This window comes from Carassius gibelio, chromosome B25, assembly GCF_023724105.1.
Source record: "Carassius gibelio isolate Cgi1373 ecotype wild population from Czech Republic chromosome B25, carGib1.2-hapl.c, whole genome shotgun sequence".
Classification (NCBI taxonomy): Eukaryota; Metazoa; Chordata; class Actinopteri; order Cypriniformes; family Cyprinidae; genus Carassius; species Carassius gibelio.
The window spans coordinates 13691924-13707939 of NC_068420.1; the positions used below are offsets into that span (position 1 = coordinate 13691924).

The window sequence follows — 16016 nt, forward strand, 5'->3', positions numbered from 1 at the left end:
TCATGGCATATTTGGTATTGAATAAATATTTACCCAATATCCATATTCAAATCAACCAATGAGAATATGTTGAAAAAGGCAAAAAGATTTAATGTGGGTGAAAAATCTGGTTTGAAATGAAAACCAACAGCTGTAATACATAAATGTCTGATTTCCTTCAATCAAAAACACTTAAATATCTCCTACAAACTAAGCATGCACAATGTTTGAAATCGAAAGTGAACTCAAATCTATGCAAGCAATATCTGAAAACGATTGGTTCCTTAAATTATTTTGTAATAGTCTGAAAAGTCAATCCTACTCTAAAAGGACAATTTCCGTGGAATATACAATCAAGTTAACAAACGAACATCAGAGCACAAGGGCCGTCATACAAACTTAAATATTTATGTCCTGAAATAAAGACAGCATTTGACCCACACAAGTTTGATAAAATTCAGAAGGATATTAATTTTTACTTCTTACAAATCTGTGATTTCTGATCCAACAAAAGCTCTGAAAAATTAAAAAGTTAAAAAAAGAAAAAGATACAAAGGATGTACGTCACCATACAAAAACTCTTAAAAAAGAAAATACACCGTGGCAGTTTTTTGTTCCACAAAGATGATCCTGAAAGAAATACAACCCACACATTTGTAACCAACGGGATAACCAGCGGCAGGAGGCTGTGAACAGATTCTCAAAAACACACCAGAGAATAAAAATAACAAATGTGGAGAGAGAAGGATGAATGGAGGCCTGGGAGATGCAGGAAGGACCAGGTGAGAGAAACTGTGTGAGAGATATTGTTGTGTTGTGGTAATGCAGTTGCATGGGTATAGAAGCATATGCAAGTCCTCTTAATAAATCCGGCCTCGGCTTCTGTTTCCTCTTCCTCCGAAGCCCCGTCCTCGGCCACCCCTGAAGCCTCCACGTTGTTCTGAGGGCACAGATGAGATCAGTTATATACACAGATACTAATTCATATAGTACAACTGAACAGGTTTTGCTAAGACAATCACCGTAGGAGAAGTTCCCAATGGTGGCGCTGTATTTCCCACTGGGCGGATTGTATATTTGTCGGGCGTCCCTCCTGGGCAGATTTGTGGGAAGCTTCTTTGTTGTCGCTGTTGCCCCGATGTCCTCTCCTGACTGCCTCTTCTGGCTGTAGGATATACACAGATCATGGCAACAAATTTCACAAGCAGATTAAATGTATAGGTTGATCCGTTCACGTACCCGATTGCTGCTGCCTCGGTCTTCTGCACCGGTTTCCAGGACAGAGTCACTGTGCTTTTATAGGATGGAGGGTTATGGAACAGATCCTGGAGAAAATATACATAAAGAAAAGAGATAAAAGTGTGACAAAACAGCGAAGACTTGCAAAAGTGTGAGAAGTCAGGAATGTTACCTTGATTAAAACATTTATGTTGTTGGTGATCTTCAAAGCCACAACTTTGATTTTATTCTGTGAAGAGACAAAATTTGAATACAGGACATTTTTCATCATACTCATTCCAGTTTTTTTTTTATATGGATTAGGTACATTTGGACAAACACCTTGGAACTGTAAAAAATAAATAAAATTTAAATAAGCAAGTGAATAACTATCTTAAATTCTATTACCTTTACAAAGCAAAGATCACTGTAAAAAAGTATAAAACCATACCTCCTCTGTCTTTAGTGCATCTCCAGTCTTGCCTTGCAAAGCCACACGCAACTGTCGAATATAAACTTGAAGCCCCCGTGCAAAGTACTGTAACCTGTAATATTAATAATAGAGAACTAAAAAACTATACATTTAATTCACGTCGTTCATCTGCCCTTCACAAAGTAATGTAATAAGATAATAAAAAGTGTTATTCTTGCCAAAAATACAGTAAAAACAGAAATTGTAAAATATTACGATTTTAAAATTGTGCTTTCTATTTTAATGGGTTGCTCTTTATTTTAAGGTGTCCTTGTTACAGTATAATTACACATTTAAGTACCGAGCAGTGATGTCAATAATGTCAGTGTCAGTGATGTCGATAAATCGCATCCAAAATAAAAGATTTTTTCCACAATATATATCACATATACATATATATATAAAATACAATATATTATAGTACTGTGTATATTTATTATGTATTTATAAATACAAACACATGCATGTACATACTTAAGAAAAATGTTATATTTACAGAAAATATATTTATATACAATATAAATGTATATACACATGGAAATATTTTCTAAATATAAACTGTGTGTGTGTGTATTTATATATACACGCAATAAACAGTAAACATTATGTAAAGAAAACCTTCTTTTGGATGTGATTAATCATTTGAAAGCACTTATACTGAGTAATATTAATTAACTACATGTACTTACTATATAGTTAGGGTTAGACTTAGGGTTGCTTACATGTAATTATGCATTATTGATTGTTATTATAATAGTAACTACATGTAACGTGTAACAAGGACACCATAAAATAGTGTTACCACAAAATGTAATTTATTCTTGTGATGTCAAAGCTGAATTTTCAGCATCATTACTCCAGTCTTCTGTGTCAAATGATCCTTTAGAAACCATTCGTATATGCTGATTTACTGCTCAAGAAACATTTATTTTTATCATCAGTTATCTCTTATTATTAGAACAATTATCGGCATTATCAAACAGTTGTGCTGCTCTATACTTTTTTTTCCAGGTTATTTGTAATAGAAAGTTTTAGTTTTTGATTAATACGAGATCTGACCTGATCTTGAAGTCCTTCAACTTCTCTGCACTGATTTTGTCGATGAGAAAGTCAGGTAGTTTTTTGCCCAGCTGATGGAAACTGAAGAGCAGACACTCCACGTAGCTGAACTGCAGCTTGGGCTCTTCATTGGCAGCATTCTCTCCGTTCTCATCCTCTGGAGGCAGGGGCATGAACTCCTGCAGACATTAGGACAGAGAGAAGCACAACCACAGCATGAGAGGAGATTTAATGACAAAGCGGCTGAAGTAAGGGTGGGCGATATGGCCAACATATAATCACAATTTTTTGAAAGAAATATCAGGATTCATGATTTTATCACGATTCTTTGTCATGTTGGTTTTTACTATTTTCCATGTTGTCTGAACATTACATCTAATTTCCATATTATAAAGACAAAGCTTTTCAAGTTAACAAAATATAAAAAAAGAATGACATATTTAGGCCAAAGATAAAAATCGTTGTCATTATTGTATCTTAAAAAAAATAAGAACAAAGATACACATTACAAATACACATATTATACAAATAAAACAGTGCTTTATTTTAAGGTACAATAGGTGTACTCTGCAGGAACATTCAAGAAATTCAATGAACAAATATAAAAATAAAAAACTGATTCCTAAATCAACTGTATTAAAGTGTTTCAGTCAAGAGCAGTGAGTGATTTTTCTCTTTGTGTTTTGTCATTTTATTAATATTGAAGGAATAGTTCACCCAAAAATAAAAATTCTGTCTCATCTGTCAAAGTGTTTTATATTTATGCCATCATTTACACACTCAAAATTTGTTTTAAACCTGAATGAGTTTCTTTCTTCTGCTGAATATAAACGCTATATTTTATATAAACAGCAGCTGGTCCACAGTAGCCGTGTTTCCACTATCGAGCTAGGACCGGGCGTGCTAGTGCGTGCCAGGGCCAGTCGCGTTTCCACTGTCACTTCCGGGGCTTGATCGTGCCTCGCCGGGGCTTCCTCTGGGCCAACGGCCAGGGTTTTTTGGCCCGACGAAAACCTTGGGCCAAAGCGGGCCAGCTGGGGCTAGAGGAGGGGTTATGAACAAAGGCGGAGTTTCTCCGTGTCTGGAGAGCGTCAGCGCAGATCATTTCAGAAAGATAACAGCTTTAACACCAGTATTAAAGACGTTTTAAAATAAATTGAGCTCAAAACTCACTCTTAGTTAGCAGCAAGTGTTTGAAATAACGTGATCCGATGTGGATTATAATCACTAAACAAGGCAGAAATATTTATAAGCGATGTAAAAGACTATGCACGCTAAACATTATAGTAAACATGGTAAATATGACCGCTTGGATAAATCAGACGTCAGCTTCTTATGCTCTATCACAATCGTGTATTAAGTAACATTTTACCTGTCGTCTGGTTTCAAGAGTTTAGCACGTTGCATAGCTATCATCAAAATATAATAATGATTTTTGTTTGGGAGCTTTTATAAAAGTAGAGAGTCTGCGCTGAGGATAATTTCAGAAAGATAACAGCTTTAACACCAGCATTAAACACTTTTTTAAATAAGTCGAGCTCAAAACTCACTTTCAGTCAGCAGCGAGTGTTTGAAATAACTTATAATCACCATACAAGGCAGAAATATTTATAAGCGATGAAAAAGATATGCACGCTAAACATATAGCCTAGTAAACATAGTAAATATGACCGCTTGAAGAAATCAGACGTCAGCTTCTTATTCTCTATCACAATCGTGTATTTATTAAGTAACTTATATTATCTGTCACAAGCCTCGTCTCGAGAGTTTTTTCTCACGTTGCCTATCATAAAATAATATAGCCTAATAATGTTTTTTGTTCGGGAGCTTTTATAAAAATAGAGCTATTATCATTCATTATAAATATGACGGCTACTGTGGCTTCAAATGAACAGAAACAGACTAGACTGAATAAGCAGGTTATTTTCCTGAGCGTTAAAAATAAATAAATAAAATAGAAATAAGTGTATTTATGTGTGATTAATTTTGAGTCCTGATAAATTAAATCAATATGATCAATGTATCATGTATTCTATAGTTAAAACATGATGCTTTTGAATTTGAATATATAACAAAGCATGCAAACAAACGGCCGCTTTTATCATGTTCGTTTTGTAATCGCGCATGTTCCAGCGATTTCTTAGTTTTCTGATAACTTCTCTTTGATGGTGAAATTTTGAGGTTTCGTGACGTTGTTCTGAGAGGCGTGTAAAGGGCGTGTTTTAGTGTCGCGCAGCGGTGCTTCAAGCTCCACTGTGGAAACCCTGCGCTACTCTGGCCTCGGTGCTACTGGCCCGGGGCTATGAGCCCCGCCCGGCCCGCTTTAAGCCCTGGCTCGCACTGGCCCGACAGTGGAAATGCGGCTAGTGACTGAGTATTTATTTCCAACTATCATATTCAATGTGAACCAGCAACTGTTTGGTTACCCACATTCTTCAAAATATCATCTTGTGTGTTCAGCACAAGAAAGAAATTGATACAGGTCTGAGACAACATGTAAGTAAATAACAGAAAATAATTTTAGGGTGAACCATATCCCTTTAATGACAATAGGCAGCATGTTTAATACTGTCCCTTTAAGACCTGCCCATATCTAGTATGCAGAAACACATCGTCCACGATTTAAAATCGTCATATCGCACACCCCTAGGCTGAAGTGGAAAGCTTTCTAAATTCTTGTGTGAGGTCAGGAGTTCAATGTAAGCCTTTACCAGTAGCTTCTCAAACAGCATGTTGAGATTGACCTCCAGTTTGTCCATGTCACCACAATACGGACTCATCTCTGCTAATAACTTCAGTACCTGCAAAGCAGAAAATATCGTTTTTTTTCCAGCATTCTACAAATATCTGGGCAAAAAAACAACAACAACAACACACACACACACACACTAAAAAACAACAACTCAACATACAAGTATCAAATGAAAAGGTGCCCTTTTTTCATGTTAAAAATGACTCTCACATTCAAGCTTAATAAAGGGTTCCACCCATTCTGACCATGATTTCCAGTTTGTTATACACACCTCCAGCTGGATGTCCAGTTCTGCTACAGGGCTGGTGAGCAGACTGAGGTTGGGCAGCACAAATTCACAGAAGTATGTCACAAAGCGAGTAGAATGCACATTTTTCTGGAGGAGAGGAGAAATGTTAATAATTATGATTTGCATTAAAATGAACAGTGATTATTTGCACTAGTAATTAGTTGTTAATATTTATAATAAAGACAATATAAAAATAATTAAATGCTTATATAAATAAAAATCTTAAACTACAATTTTTCTCTCGTTCGGATTAAAGATTGGCACATCATTTTGTGAACAATTCAGGCATGCAAGGTTTTGTCAGGAAGTGACCAATTCAACAGCTGAATATTATTGGAGAAATATTCTAATAGTATTGCTGACCGTTGCTGTGGTTTCACTCACAGAAAAGAGTGGTAAGGCCTGGCGCGTGCACTGCAGGAGCCGGTCCACACTGTCTGTATCTGCGGGGTTCAGCGCTTGCTCCAGGAAAGCCTGCTCCACCACCAGCTCCACCAGCTGCTGCCGCCCGCTCACAGTCTGCATGCTCTTCAGCCCAGACAGGATACGCATCAGAAGCACAAACTCCTCCCCCGTCACATCCTCTAGGACCTAAGACAATGAGAGTGACAGGTCAAGTGTGAGAAAGACTAACAGCCAATTGAGCAGTTTGATATGCGGTGCAACCAATAAAAGCATGTGATGCAAATAACATGCAGCAAAATAATGAAAAAAAAATAAATAATAATAATTACTTAAACAATTAAGGTTATCTCAGGTTATAAAATGTCACGTGGTGTGACTAAATTTATTATATTTTGTAGAATACTTAAATACAAAAAATATTTACTTTTTTTTTTTAAATAAAGCATACTGTATTATTACTTTTTTAATTTGATGGTTATGCCAAATGCCATTTTTAGAGCAAATATCCTTAAACTTTTCATTTTTTCCAAAACTATATGAAACAAATATGTATATAACCAGCACATTGAGAACTTTGCACATGCATTTAAAAATTTTAAACAAGTCAATAAGATTTTTGGTTGTGTTTGAAATTAACACATATTCAATAGGAATATATTACATTGATTAAAACATAGAAAGTAAATACATTACAAATGTTTCAAAGGATTTCGATTTCAAATAAATGCTGTTATTTTAAAACCGTCTAATCATCAAAGAATCCTGAAAAGATGTCTCACGGTTTCCACAAAAACATGAAGGACAACTGTTTTCAACATTGATAATAAGAAATGTTTTTAGAGCAGCAAATCAGTAAACTAGAATGATTTCTGAAGGATCGTGAGACACTGAAGAGTGGAGGAATGATGCTGAAAATTCAGCTTTGCATCAATAGCATTCGATGCAATTTGATTTTTGCTGATCAAATAACTGCAGTCTTGGTGAGCAGAAGAAATTTCTTTCAAAAATAATTTTATCAACCCCAATAAAAATATAAATGATACCTTTTTTGTCTCTATGAAGATGTAATCTTCCACTTCTTTTGTCATTGTGTCATCTGGCATCATTTTCAACTTCGTACAGAGAAACTTAATCGCTCTTTCTCGAACAATGTCTTCTCCCTGCAGGATCTGACTGAACAAGCCTCCCATAGTTCCTGCAAAAGAAAGAAGCCAGGGTCAAAGAGGACAATAACTTAAGTCTTTTAGTCATCAATAAATAACAGTAGTTTTGTATGTGGAATTAACAGAAAACACATTCTACCCATAAAGCATATAGTGTATGATGAGCAAATACCTTTTGCATCGATTTTGAATATGGAGATCAAAGCGGTGTTGACTTGATTGAATTCAGCAGAATCATCTAAAAAATATGAGAAGAAACAGCTATGATCAAACAGCTGGAAAAATAGTATGTTGTTTAAATGCACTAATGTATCCAGAAATGCAAGAACTAGACACTAGTGTTAATTTCGTTAACTAAGACTGATGAAATATGTTAGCTGACAAGCTTTTTTCCCCATGACTAAGAGGATACAATATAAAAGTCAATAAACGATAACTAAGACTATATCAACATGCAATATTGTTAACGAAATAAGACGTAGCGTTATATATAGTGTTCCTGTGGCTCAGTGGTAGAGCATTGCGTTAGCAGTGAAAAACGTTGTGGGTTCGATTCCCAGGGTACACATGTTAGGTAAAAAATGTTAGCCTGAATGCACTAAATGCATAAATGTAAATTTATTTTAAATTTAAGACGAGACTTAAATGTATTCAAAAAAATTAAAACTTTACTAAAAACATTTTTTATTTATATCAAGAGTTCTAATCCCCAAATCAGAACTTCTGTTACATTGATACATTTTCTGCCCAGAGTTTTGCTTATTTTAAGCAATCTGGCAACCATGCGCACACGCTCACTCCTGTGTTCTGTCAGGAGATCTCAACTGTATTGTTAGCGATTGTGATTACCGAATAAATGCGAATAAAGACATTAAAAACCAGGTTCTCAGTCAGACGCGAGACCGACCTGTCTGCAGCAGCTGAGTGAGGATGTCTGCGACTCTGGGTAAATTCTCTCCTGATGCGAAACGGGGCAGTTCCTTGATAGCCTGCCTTCTGATCTATAATCAGGAAACCAGGAAAGATGAACCAACAACATAAAGATTTGTTTTCTGGTTTCACAGCCATAACATGATGATGATGTACTCACAGATACATCTTCATCCTCACACAGATCAAGCTGAGCGTTGATGGCTGCATCGGCCAGCTCTGGAAAACTGCTGAAAAATTTTGGAATGAACTGTGCGGCCAGTCGCTTCTCCTTTGGACCTCCTTTAACACCATCCAGAATTACCTGATAAGCATCTTTGTGCTGAAAAAAAGAAAAAAAAAGAACAAAAAAAAAAAGATCAGAATAAGTGACATACATATATATATATATACATACATATATATATATGTGTGTGTGTGAAGTAAAAATAATTATATATTTCAATATTTATGATAATTTTAACATATGAACAAGTTACTTTTCAAAGTATGTTTAACCAAGTAGCTGTATTTGTACACACACTGGAAAAATACAATCAGACCAAAAAAGAACTATAAAATATATTTTATTTTTCATATGTAAAAGTGACAAAAGTCTTAAAAACAACAAAACTGGTTGACTAAACTTCTTTGTTTATGCAGTTGTGTATTCATTGTTGTTTTTTTATTTTCTTTTTTTGAGCGCATACAATTCCTGTTTAATTTTAAAAATATATTGCTATAGAAAATGGTTCTCGTAAATTGTAATAGCAAAATATTACTGTTAGTGTTAAATGCAGTCTTGGTGAAAACGTCTCCGGTTACTATCGTAACCTCGGTTCCCTGAGAGGCGGGAACGAGACATTACGTCAGCTAAGACGTATATGGGAACTCTTCCCTTCTCCACTTTCACTGAAATCTTATTGGCTAACGCCAGCTGGGGACAGCTGGCCAATTGACGCGAAGCATGCAAATACTGGCGGGTAAGCGTGCAGTATAAAATGCATGGGCGCGAAAATTACGTCAGAATCACGACTGAACGCTAGCACAGCTGATCAAACAGCGACCACGGCGGCTAACGTAATGTCTCGTTCCCGCCTCTCAGGGAACCGAGGTTACGATAGTAACCGGAGACGTTCCCTCTCGAGGCGGTAACTCAACATTACGTCAGCTAAGACGTATATGGGAACTGTATAAAATCCCGCCGTGAGAGCAGTGAAGATAAGCCCTGAACGGAGTCAATCACCCTCACACAAGCAGTACAGTTCTAGCCAATGGCCGTGTCGCTAAGAGTGCTTGCATCTGATAGGCGGAACTAGGCCAATGAGACATCTGCTCCGACCCTAACAAAATATGCATAACTTCAAGCAATATAACGAAATCTGCACTAACCAGGGCAGACACAAAGCAATAAGCACTCAAGCATGAGAGTTAAACAGAGTCGACGGCGTTCGCGGTGACTGCTGCATAAACCATTTAAACCATAACACAGAGTTAGCAGCCATGGTAACTACTGTATAGCTGGTTATAACAGCTTTAATGAATAAAACTTAACTCACCGAAAAACATGTGACGCTACAGAGGGTACATCCAGCTTGTAAAACCTGGCGATTGTGTTCTGGGAAGACCAGCCAGCAGCAAAACATAAATACTGGACAGACATACCTCTAGACCAGGCCCATCAGGAAGCATTTATAATGTCCTCGCAGAATGAGCTCTGATGTTGAGGGGGTAATCCTTCCCCTGGCATTTGATAGCGTCCACGATCCAGTGAGAAAGTCTCTGTTTAGAAACAGCACGTCCCTTATTACATCCACCAAGCACACGAACAGCTGGTCCGACTGACGAAAGGCGGCCGAGCAATTCATATACATCCGTAAAACCCTAACAGGGTCCCGGCGCTCTGAGTATCAGCGTCGCGCGAGGCTGACGGCTCAACAGATAAGGCGGGCAGGGAAACAAAACGGTGTATTGAGTGACTTCGAAACGAAACCCGGTCTCGGCCGGAGAGTGACATTACAGTCGCCAGGCCCGAAACCAATGCAATATCGTTCACCAAACACTCACGAAATTCTCCAAGGCACTTCGCTGAGGCGAGAGCAAGAGGCAAGGCAGTCTTCAGGGAAGCTCCTTAACCGCAATCGAAGCTAATGGCTCGAACGGTAATAAGAGATAGAGCCCTCAAAACTAGAGCGAAATCCCACGGCGGCACGGAGGGCGGCCATGAAGTACACAATCTACTTGCTCCCCTGAGAAAACTGAATACCAGAGCGTGCTTACCGATCGTTTACCCGTAACCGGGGAACGAAAGCGGCAATAGCGGTCACATACACCTTCAGCGTGGATGGTTTCAAACTCCCGCTATCCAACTGTGCTGTAGAAAGCGCAAAACATCCGACACGGAACAGGTCCCCGGGTCAATATAAATGTTCTCGCACCATTTTGTGAAAACTCACCACTTCTGCGCGTAGCAGCGAATGTTTGATGATGCTCGCGTCTCAGTAAGTGTGTTTAGCACTCGTCAGTGCAGAGTGTCCCGCTCATTAGGGTCCCCGCAGCGGCCACACATGAAGGTTCCACAGCTCGGGGCTGGGGTGCTATATTGTGCCATTCGCCTGAGACAGCAGGTCCTGCTTGAGGGGGATTCGCCATGGGGGAGCCCTCAGTAACTCTCTCAGGTCCGCGAACCAGGGCTGATTCGGCCAGTTCGGGGCCACGAGTATAACTGATGCTTTCTCCTCCCTGATTTTGCACAACACAGGCAGAATCTTCACAGGAGGGAATGTGTAAGCCTGGCTTCCGGCCAGCGCGATGTCAGAGCATCTCCCAGCAGGGGGGAGTGAGATAGCAAACGTGTTCTCGCTCGTGGCAAACAATCCACTTCCTCCCTCCCAAATCATTAGATCTGATCTTGGGTGAAGCCAACATCTCCTTAAGGAATCCCGTTCCTCAAAAGCATGCTCACTCCACGGTTCAAAGTACCGGGGATGCGCGACGCTCCTATGGAGATTAAGTGTCGGTCCGCCCACAACAGGAAACTCGCTGCCTGTTTGAATAGAGCTCTGGAGCGCACGCCGCCCTGGCGATTTATGTACGAGACCACAGACGTGTTGTCGGTTTGAATCAGTACATGTTTCCGCTCCAATTTCGACCGAAAGGCTTGCAGGGATATTAGGACACCGCTTCCATTATTCCAAACGGTTTTGTGTCACCTTCTCTGTGACTCCGACCACAGGCCCAGACGCACTGCTCCCCGGCCTAGATCGCGTTCGCAGAGAAAAGAACTCCTGGGCTGAACATATCCGGGCTGTTCCACGGTCTCAGAGTGCTGACGCAACTGTGAATGACCGTAAGTGCTTGTGGACCGAAGACCACGCCCTCGGCGGAACTCGAGTTACAGCCAAAACTGTAGCGGCCGCAATGTAGCAGACCCAGATGGCACACTGAAGAAGCCGCCGCCATCAGTCCCAGAAGCCTCTGAAATTCCCTCAGTGAAGTAAAGCTCTTTCGCTGATTGTATACCTGCTTTTATTGTGGAACTCACACAAACAGCATTCAAACAGACATAGCAATCGTCGCCCGAAGGAAATGGGGGACATGATGCATATGAACATGGCGCTTGGGGGCGGGGCCTCCCGCTCACTCACTCTTTCACCGTCAGGGAGACGGCTCGTATGGCGCGTTGGCTCTCTCGCGGCGCGGGGTCCTCAACTGACCCTGACGTTACCTTCCAGGCTCTTACCACTGCTGGTTTCGGCAGAAACGAGCGTCCGGTTCAGAGCGGGGTGCCACTGCGGGTTATTTTAGCTGGTTTCAGAGCCTGGCCCGGTGCATAAGAATCTCGCAGAAGAAGACTGGGGTGAGCGACGGGGTATCACATGGCTCATACTTTGGCGCGCTTTCTGCGTCTCTGAGAATAGCTCCATGACGTCACCAAAGAGGCCGGAGGGAGCAACTGGAACGTTTAGGAGCGGCCTACGGTCCGCGTCTTTCAGGACAGCTAGTGAAGCCATAGGTGCCTGTAAAGATGACCATGAGCTCCGTGAAACAGCTGAGCAGAGCGCTTAATAGCAATCAGCGCGAGATCAGTTGCCGCGTGCAGATCCTGATGACGTCAGTGCTACTGTGCCGCCGTTTGCCTGAAACACCTTGAGTATTGCCCTGGCAAAGAGCAGAAGCTGCACTCGCTCTTTCTAGACTGTGGTCCGGACCAAAAGCAGAGGGAGACGAGCACAGGTGTGTGGTAACAGTCTCCTAGACGGGGGGGGGAGGGTTTCCGTCCCGTCCACGTGCGTGATATGGCCTTCGTAGCAGAGTGGGTGCGCGCCGATTGGGGTGCAGCCCACGATTTCACCACGAGCTCTTGCATGCCTAAATGCCATCTGGTAGCAGCTCGACTGGAGGAGCCACGAGTCTAGTTACCTATCACAGGCTCGTCATGTGCGTTGCGAGCGAGACTCAGCTCCGTGACGACCTTTCCGAAGACCCTGACGAGCTTCTCCTGGAGGTCTCAGGGCCCTCTTGGTCGGGGCGGTCCCACTGAGAGGCCCAAACCTTTTTCGACGTCGAAGCGACATGGAGTCGTTTTCCTCGCCAGCTCCGAAGAGGACGAAGTTCGCGGAAGCTATAGTCCACCACGCCGACGTCAAACTCGTCTTCGGGCGGGGGAGGGCCCACCAGCGGCTCGCTGGCGGCAGTGGGCCTCATTCCCGCCGTCCTCCGAGCCACTCTGGCTCTGAGGGCGCGCACTGGCAGCTCGGTACAGTGGGCGCAAGTGTTGTCCGTGTGAGAATCCCAAGCAGGTCACACAGAACTGGGGATGGTCCGAATCTAGCATTAGCAGCCATCGGATGCGGAGAGGAAAAACAGGGTGAGTAGTCCTCTATTGCAACTTCCACGATGACTTAGATAAGACTTCTAGCGTGAAGAAAGAGATTCTGACGTAATTTTCGCGCCCATGCATTTTATACTGCACGCTTACCCGCCAGTATTTGCATGCTTCGCGTCAATTGGCCAGCTGTCCCCAGCTGGCGTTAGCCAATAAGATTTCAGTGAAAGTGGAGAAGGGAAGAGTTCCCATATACGTCTTAGCTGACGTAATGTTGAGTTACCGCCTCGAGAGGGAACTTCATTATTAACTTTTAGCTTCCGATTGGTACTGTATACTTATTTATATAGACAGTAAAATCAAATAAAATGAAAATAACAGCACAAAATAAAAGAAAAATATGTAATATTAAGAAAATATTAGATTTTATTATTTAATATTACGGTTGATATTACACATCATATCTTAACATCAGATTTTATGCTCCCAAAATAAGGAAAACTACCATGTTTGCATTATGTAAATCCACTCCTCCTTCCTGAGATGGTAGTCAAGAGTATTTCTGTGCGCGCGACTGCGGAACCCACATTCACAAACGCATTACGCACACAGCGTAACATTAGCCTTGGCTAAACTTGATCGCTTTTTCTTTAACAAACTTCATATTTAACAAACGTATTTAATCAGACACAAATGTAACATCCGCTTCCCGCCTGCACAGCTGCCCTTATAGTTCGCACACGGCCCTGTTAGCTTATTTACTAAAATAAACCAAAAACATTTCCAGTCAGCTATTAGGGCTAATATGCTAATACGCTAGAGGAGGCCGCGTGTAGCCTTGAAATGAATAAACCCCTCCCAAATTGAATATCTAACGAGTACTTTTCATTCAGACGGACAGCACAGAGATACGAGGCTTTATTTACTTTGCTGAGATCCTCTTTCTCGTCGGCGAGGATGCCGTAGTTGCGGTAGAGCTCCTCCACTGTCGCCGCCATCAGCGAGTCTATCTTCAGGTTTTCGGTGAATAACGGCCGTTCTGCTGCTCCTCCTGCGACACTTCAGCTGTGTCAGCTCAGAGTGTCTCCAAACGCGTCGAGGGGTTAACGCACAGGTGTAATGTGGGATGTTATTTTGGAAGCGAGCGTTGCTGTCGCGTGCAGTGCGTCAGCTTGGGTTTGTTGCTCTGCGGCGGCGGGAGGAACTCTTCTTCGACGATTTTGGGAGATGATTGACAGCGCCATTGGGAAAGAGCGCCATCTGATGGATCGGGGCGCTAATTAGCAATTAAAATGAAAAGAAAATCCACCGTTGAGGCCTTTTTTGACCCAATGTACGTATTGATGAAACCACTCCAATCCGGCTTTGTTGGTACCTTGATGCTGATCATCAAATTTCTTTGTCAACTCAGGCTTTGATCCTGAGTTTGTGACATTAATGTGTGAAAGGTTAAGAGATTGAAGAATATGATGAATTGAAATGCATTTACAATTTTTTTTTAAAAGTACTTGTTCAAAATCAAAATTATGTCATTAATAACTCACCCTCATGTCGTTCCAAACCCGTAAGACCTCAGTTTATTTTTGGAACACAGTTTAAGATATTTTAGATTTAGTCTGAGAGCTCTCAGTCCCTCCATTGAAGCTGTGTGTACGGTCTACTGTCCATGTCCAGAAAGGTAAAAACATCACCAAAGTAGTCCATGTGACATCAGAGGGTCAGTTAGAATTTTTTGAAGCATCAAAAATTTTGGTCCAAAAATAGCAAAAACGACGACTTTATTCAGCATTGTCTTCTCTTCCGTGTCTGTTGTGAGAGAGTTCAAAACAAAGCAGTTTGTGATATCCAGTTTGCGAATGAATCATTCGATGTAACCGGATCTTCTTGAACCAGTTCACCAGCGTAATAACGGCATTGGCGATGATTGCCCTTGATTCAAGCCTTCGGTTTACCCGCGCTCATAACATTAGCATAGAATCAGTTTAGAATCAATCACCAAAAGAATCAGTTCAGTTCAGATGCTCTGTGTGTCGGTCTGCTTCACACTGAATCACACATGCGCAGTTATCATCAGCTCCTCGGTTCACGAATCAGACGCATCTGACAGAAGCGGTTCTTGACTCGTGAATGAGTCAATGTTTTGTTCGTTATCTGGCTCGGCCGGTTCATCTTCAGTTCTCTCTTCACAGCAGTTTCAATCAGTTGTACTGTTTGAGTAAATAAATTACTCCGGGATATTGGTTTGTTTGAACTCAGAGGGAGTGTCAGCCACATTAAAAAAGTTAACAGCTTAAGTCATTAGTGGATTAATGCGTATTGGAGACGCGAACCGTTTAAAATGATTCAGTTCGATTTGGTGAACTGGTTCAAGAAGATCCGGTTACATCGAATGATTCATACACGAACCAGATATCATACACTGAAGACAAAGCGGAATAAAGTCGTAGTTTTTGCTATTTTTGTACCAAAATGTATTTTCGATGCTTCAAAAAATTCTAACTGACCCTCTGATGTCACATGGACTACTTTGATGATGTTTTTCTTACCTTTCTGGACATGGACAGTATACCGTACACACAGTTTCAAAGCAGGGACTGAGAGCTCTCGGACTAAATCTAAAATATCTTAAACAGTGTTCCGAAGATAAACGGACGTCTCACGGGTTTGGAACGACATGAGGGTAAGTTATTAATGACATAATTTTCATTTTTGGGTGAACTAACCCTTTAAGTTAGTTTATATAGATGAAAATATACATCAGTAGAGACTCGAACATGTTACATGTCACATGTAGTCATTTTAAAAGTGTTATCTATTGATTCTACAGCTTATTTATATTATTTAAAATCTGTATTAACATTCATTTAAAATAATTTATAATAATTGTTAAACTAAAATTGCTTGTATTAATCATAAATATATAGATCATATCAAATAACTAA

The 16016-nt window shown here is 40.7% G+C and overlaps 1 protein-coding gene across 2 annotated transcripts; it reads right to left on the reverse strand.

The window, feature by feature from the left end:
- Window positions 1-69: 69 nt before the first annotated feature.
- LOC128014273 (apoptosis inhibitor 5-B) lies at window positions 70-14287 on the reverse strand. 2 transcript variants are annotated; one of them, XM_052597712.1, is made up of 14 exons: window positions 14001-14287; window positions 8428-8589; window positions 8245-8338; window positions 7510-7575; window positions 7218-7369; window positions 6154-6360; window positions 5752-5856; window positions 5440-5529; window positions 2729-2907; window positions 1649-1742; window positions 1391-1447; window positions 1219-1304; window positions 1002-1144; window positions 70-919 (listed from the first exon to the last, which is right to left on the reverse strand). In XM_052597712.1, exons 1-14 carry the CDS (start codon window positions 14070-14072, stop codon window positions 840-842), a joined length of 1587 nt encoding a protein of 528 aa, XP_052453672.1. In that variant the 5' UTR covers window positions 14073-14287; the 3' UTR covers window positions 70-839. The 2 variants fall into 2 exon arrangements, with proteins under 2 accessions (XP_052453672.1, XP_052453671.1); XM_052597711.1 differs by having other exon boundaries at window positions 6133-6360.
- Window positions 14288-16016: the final 1729 nt, after the last annotated feature.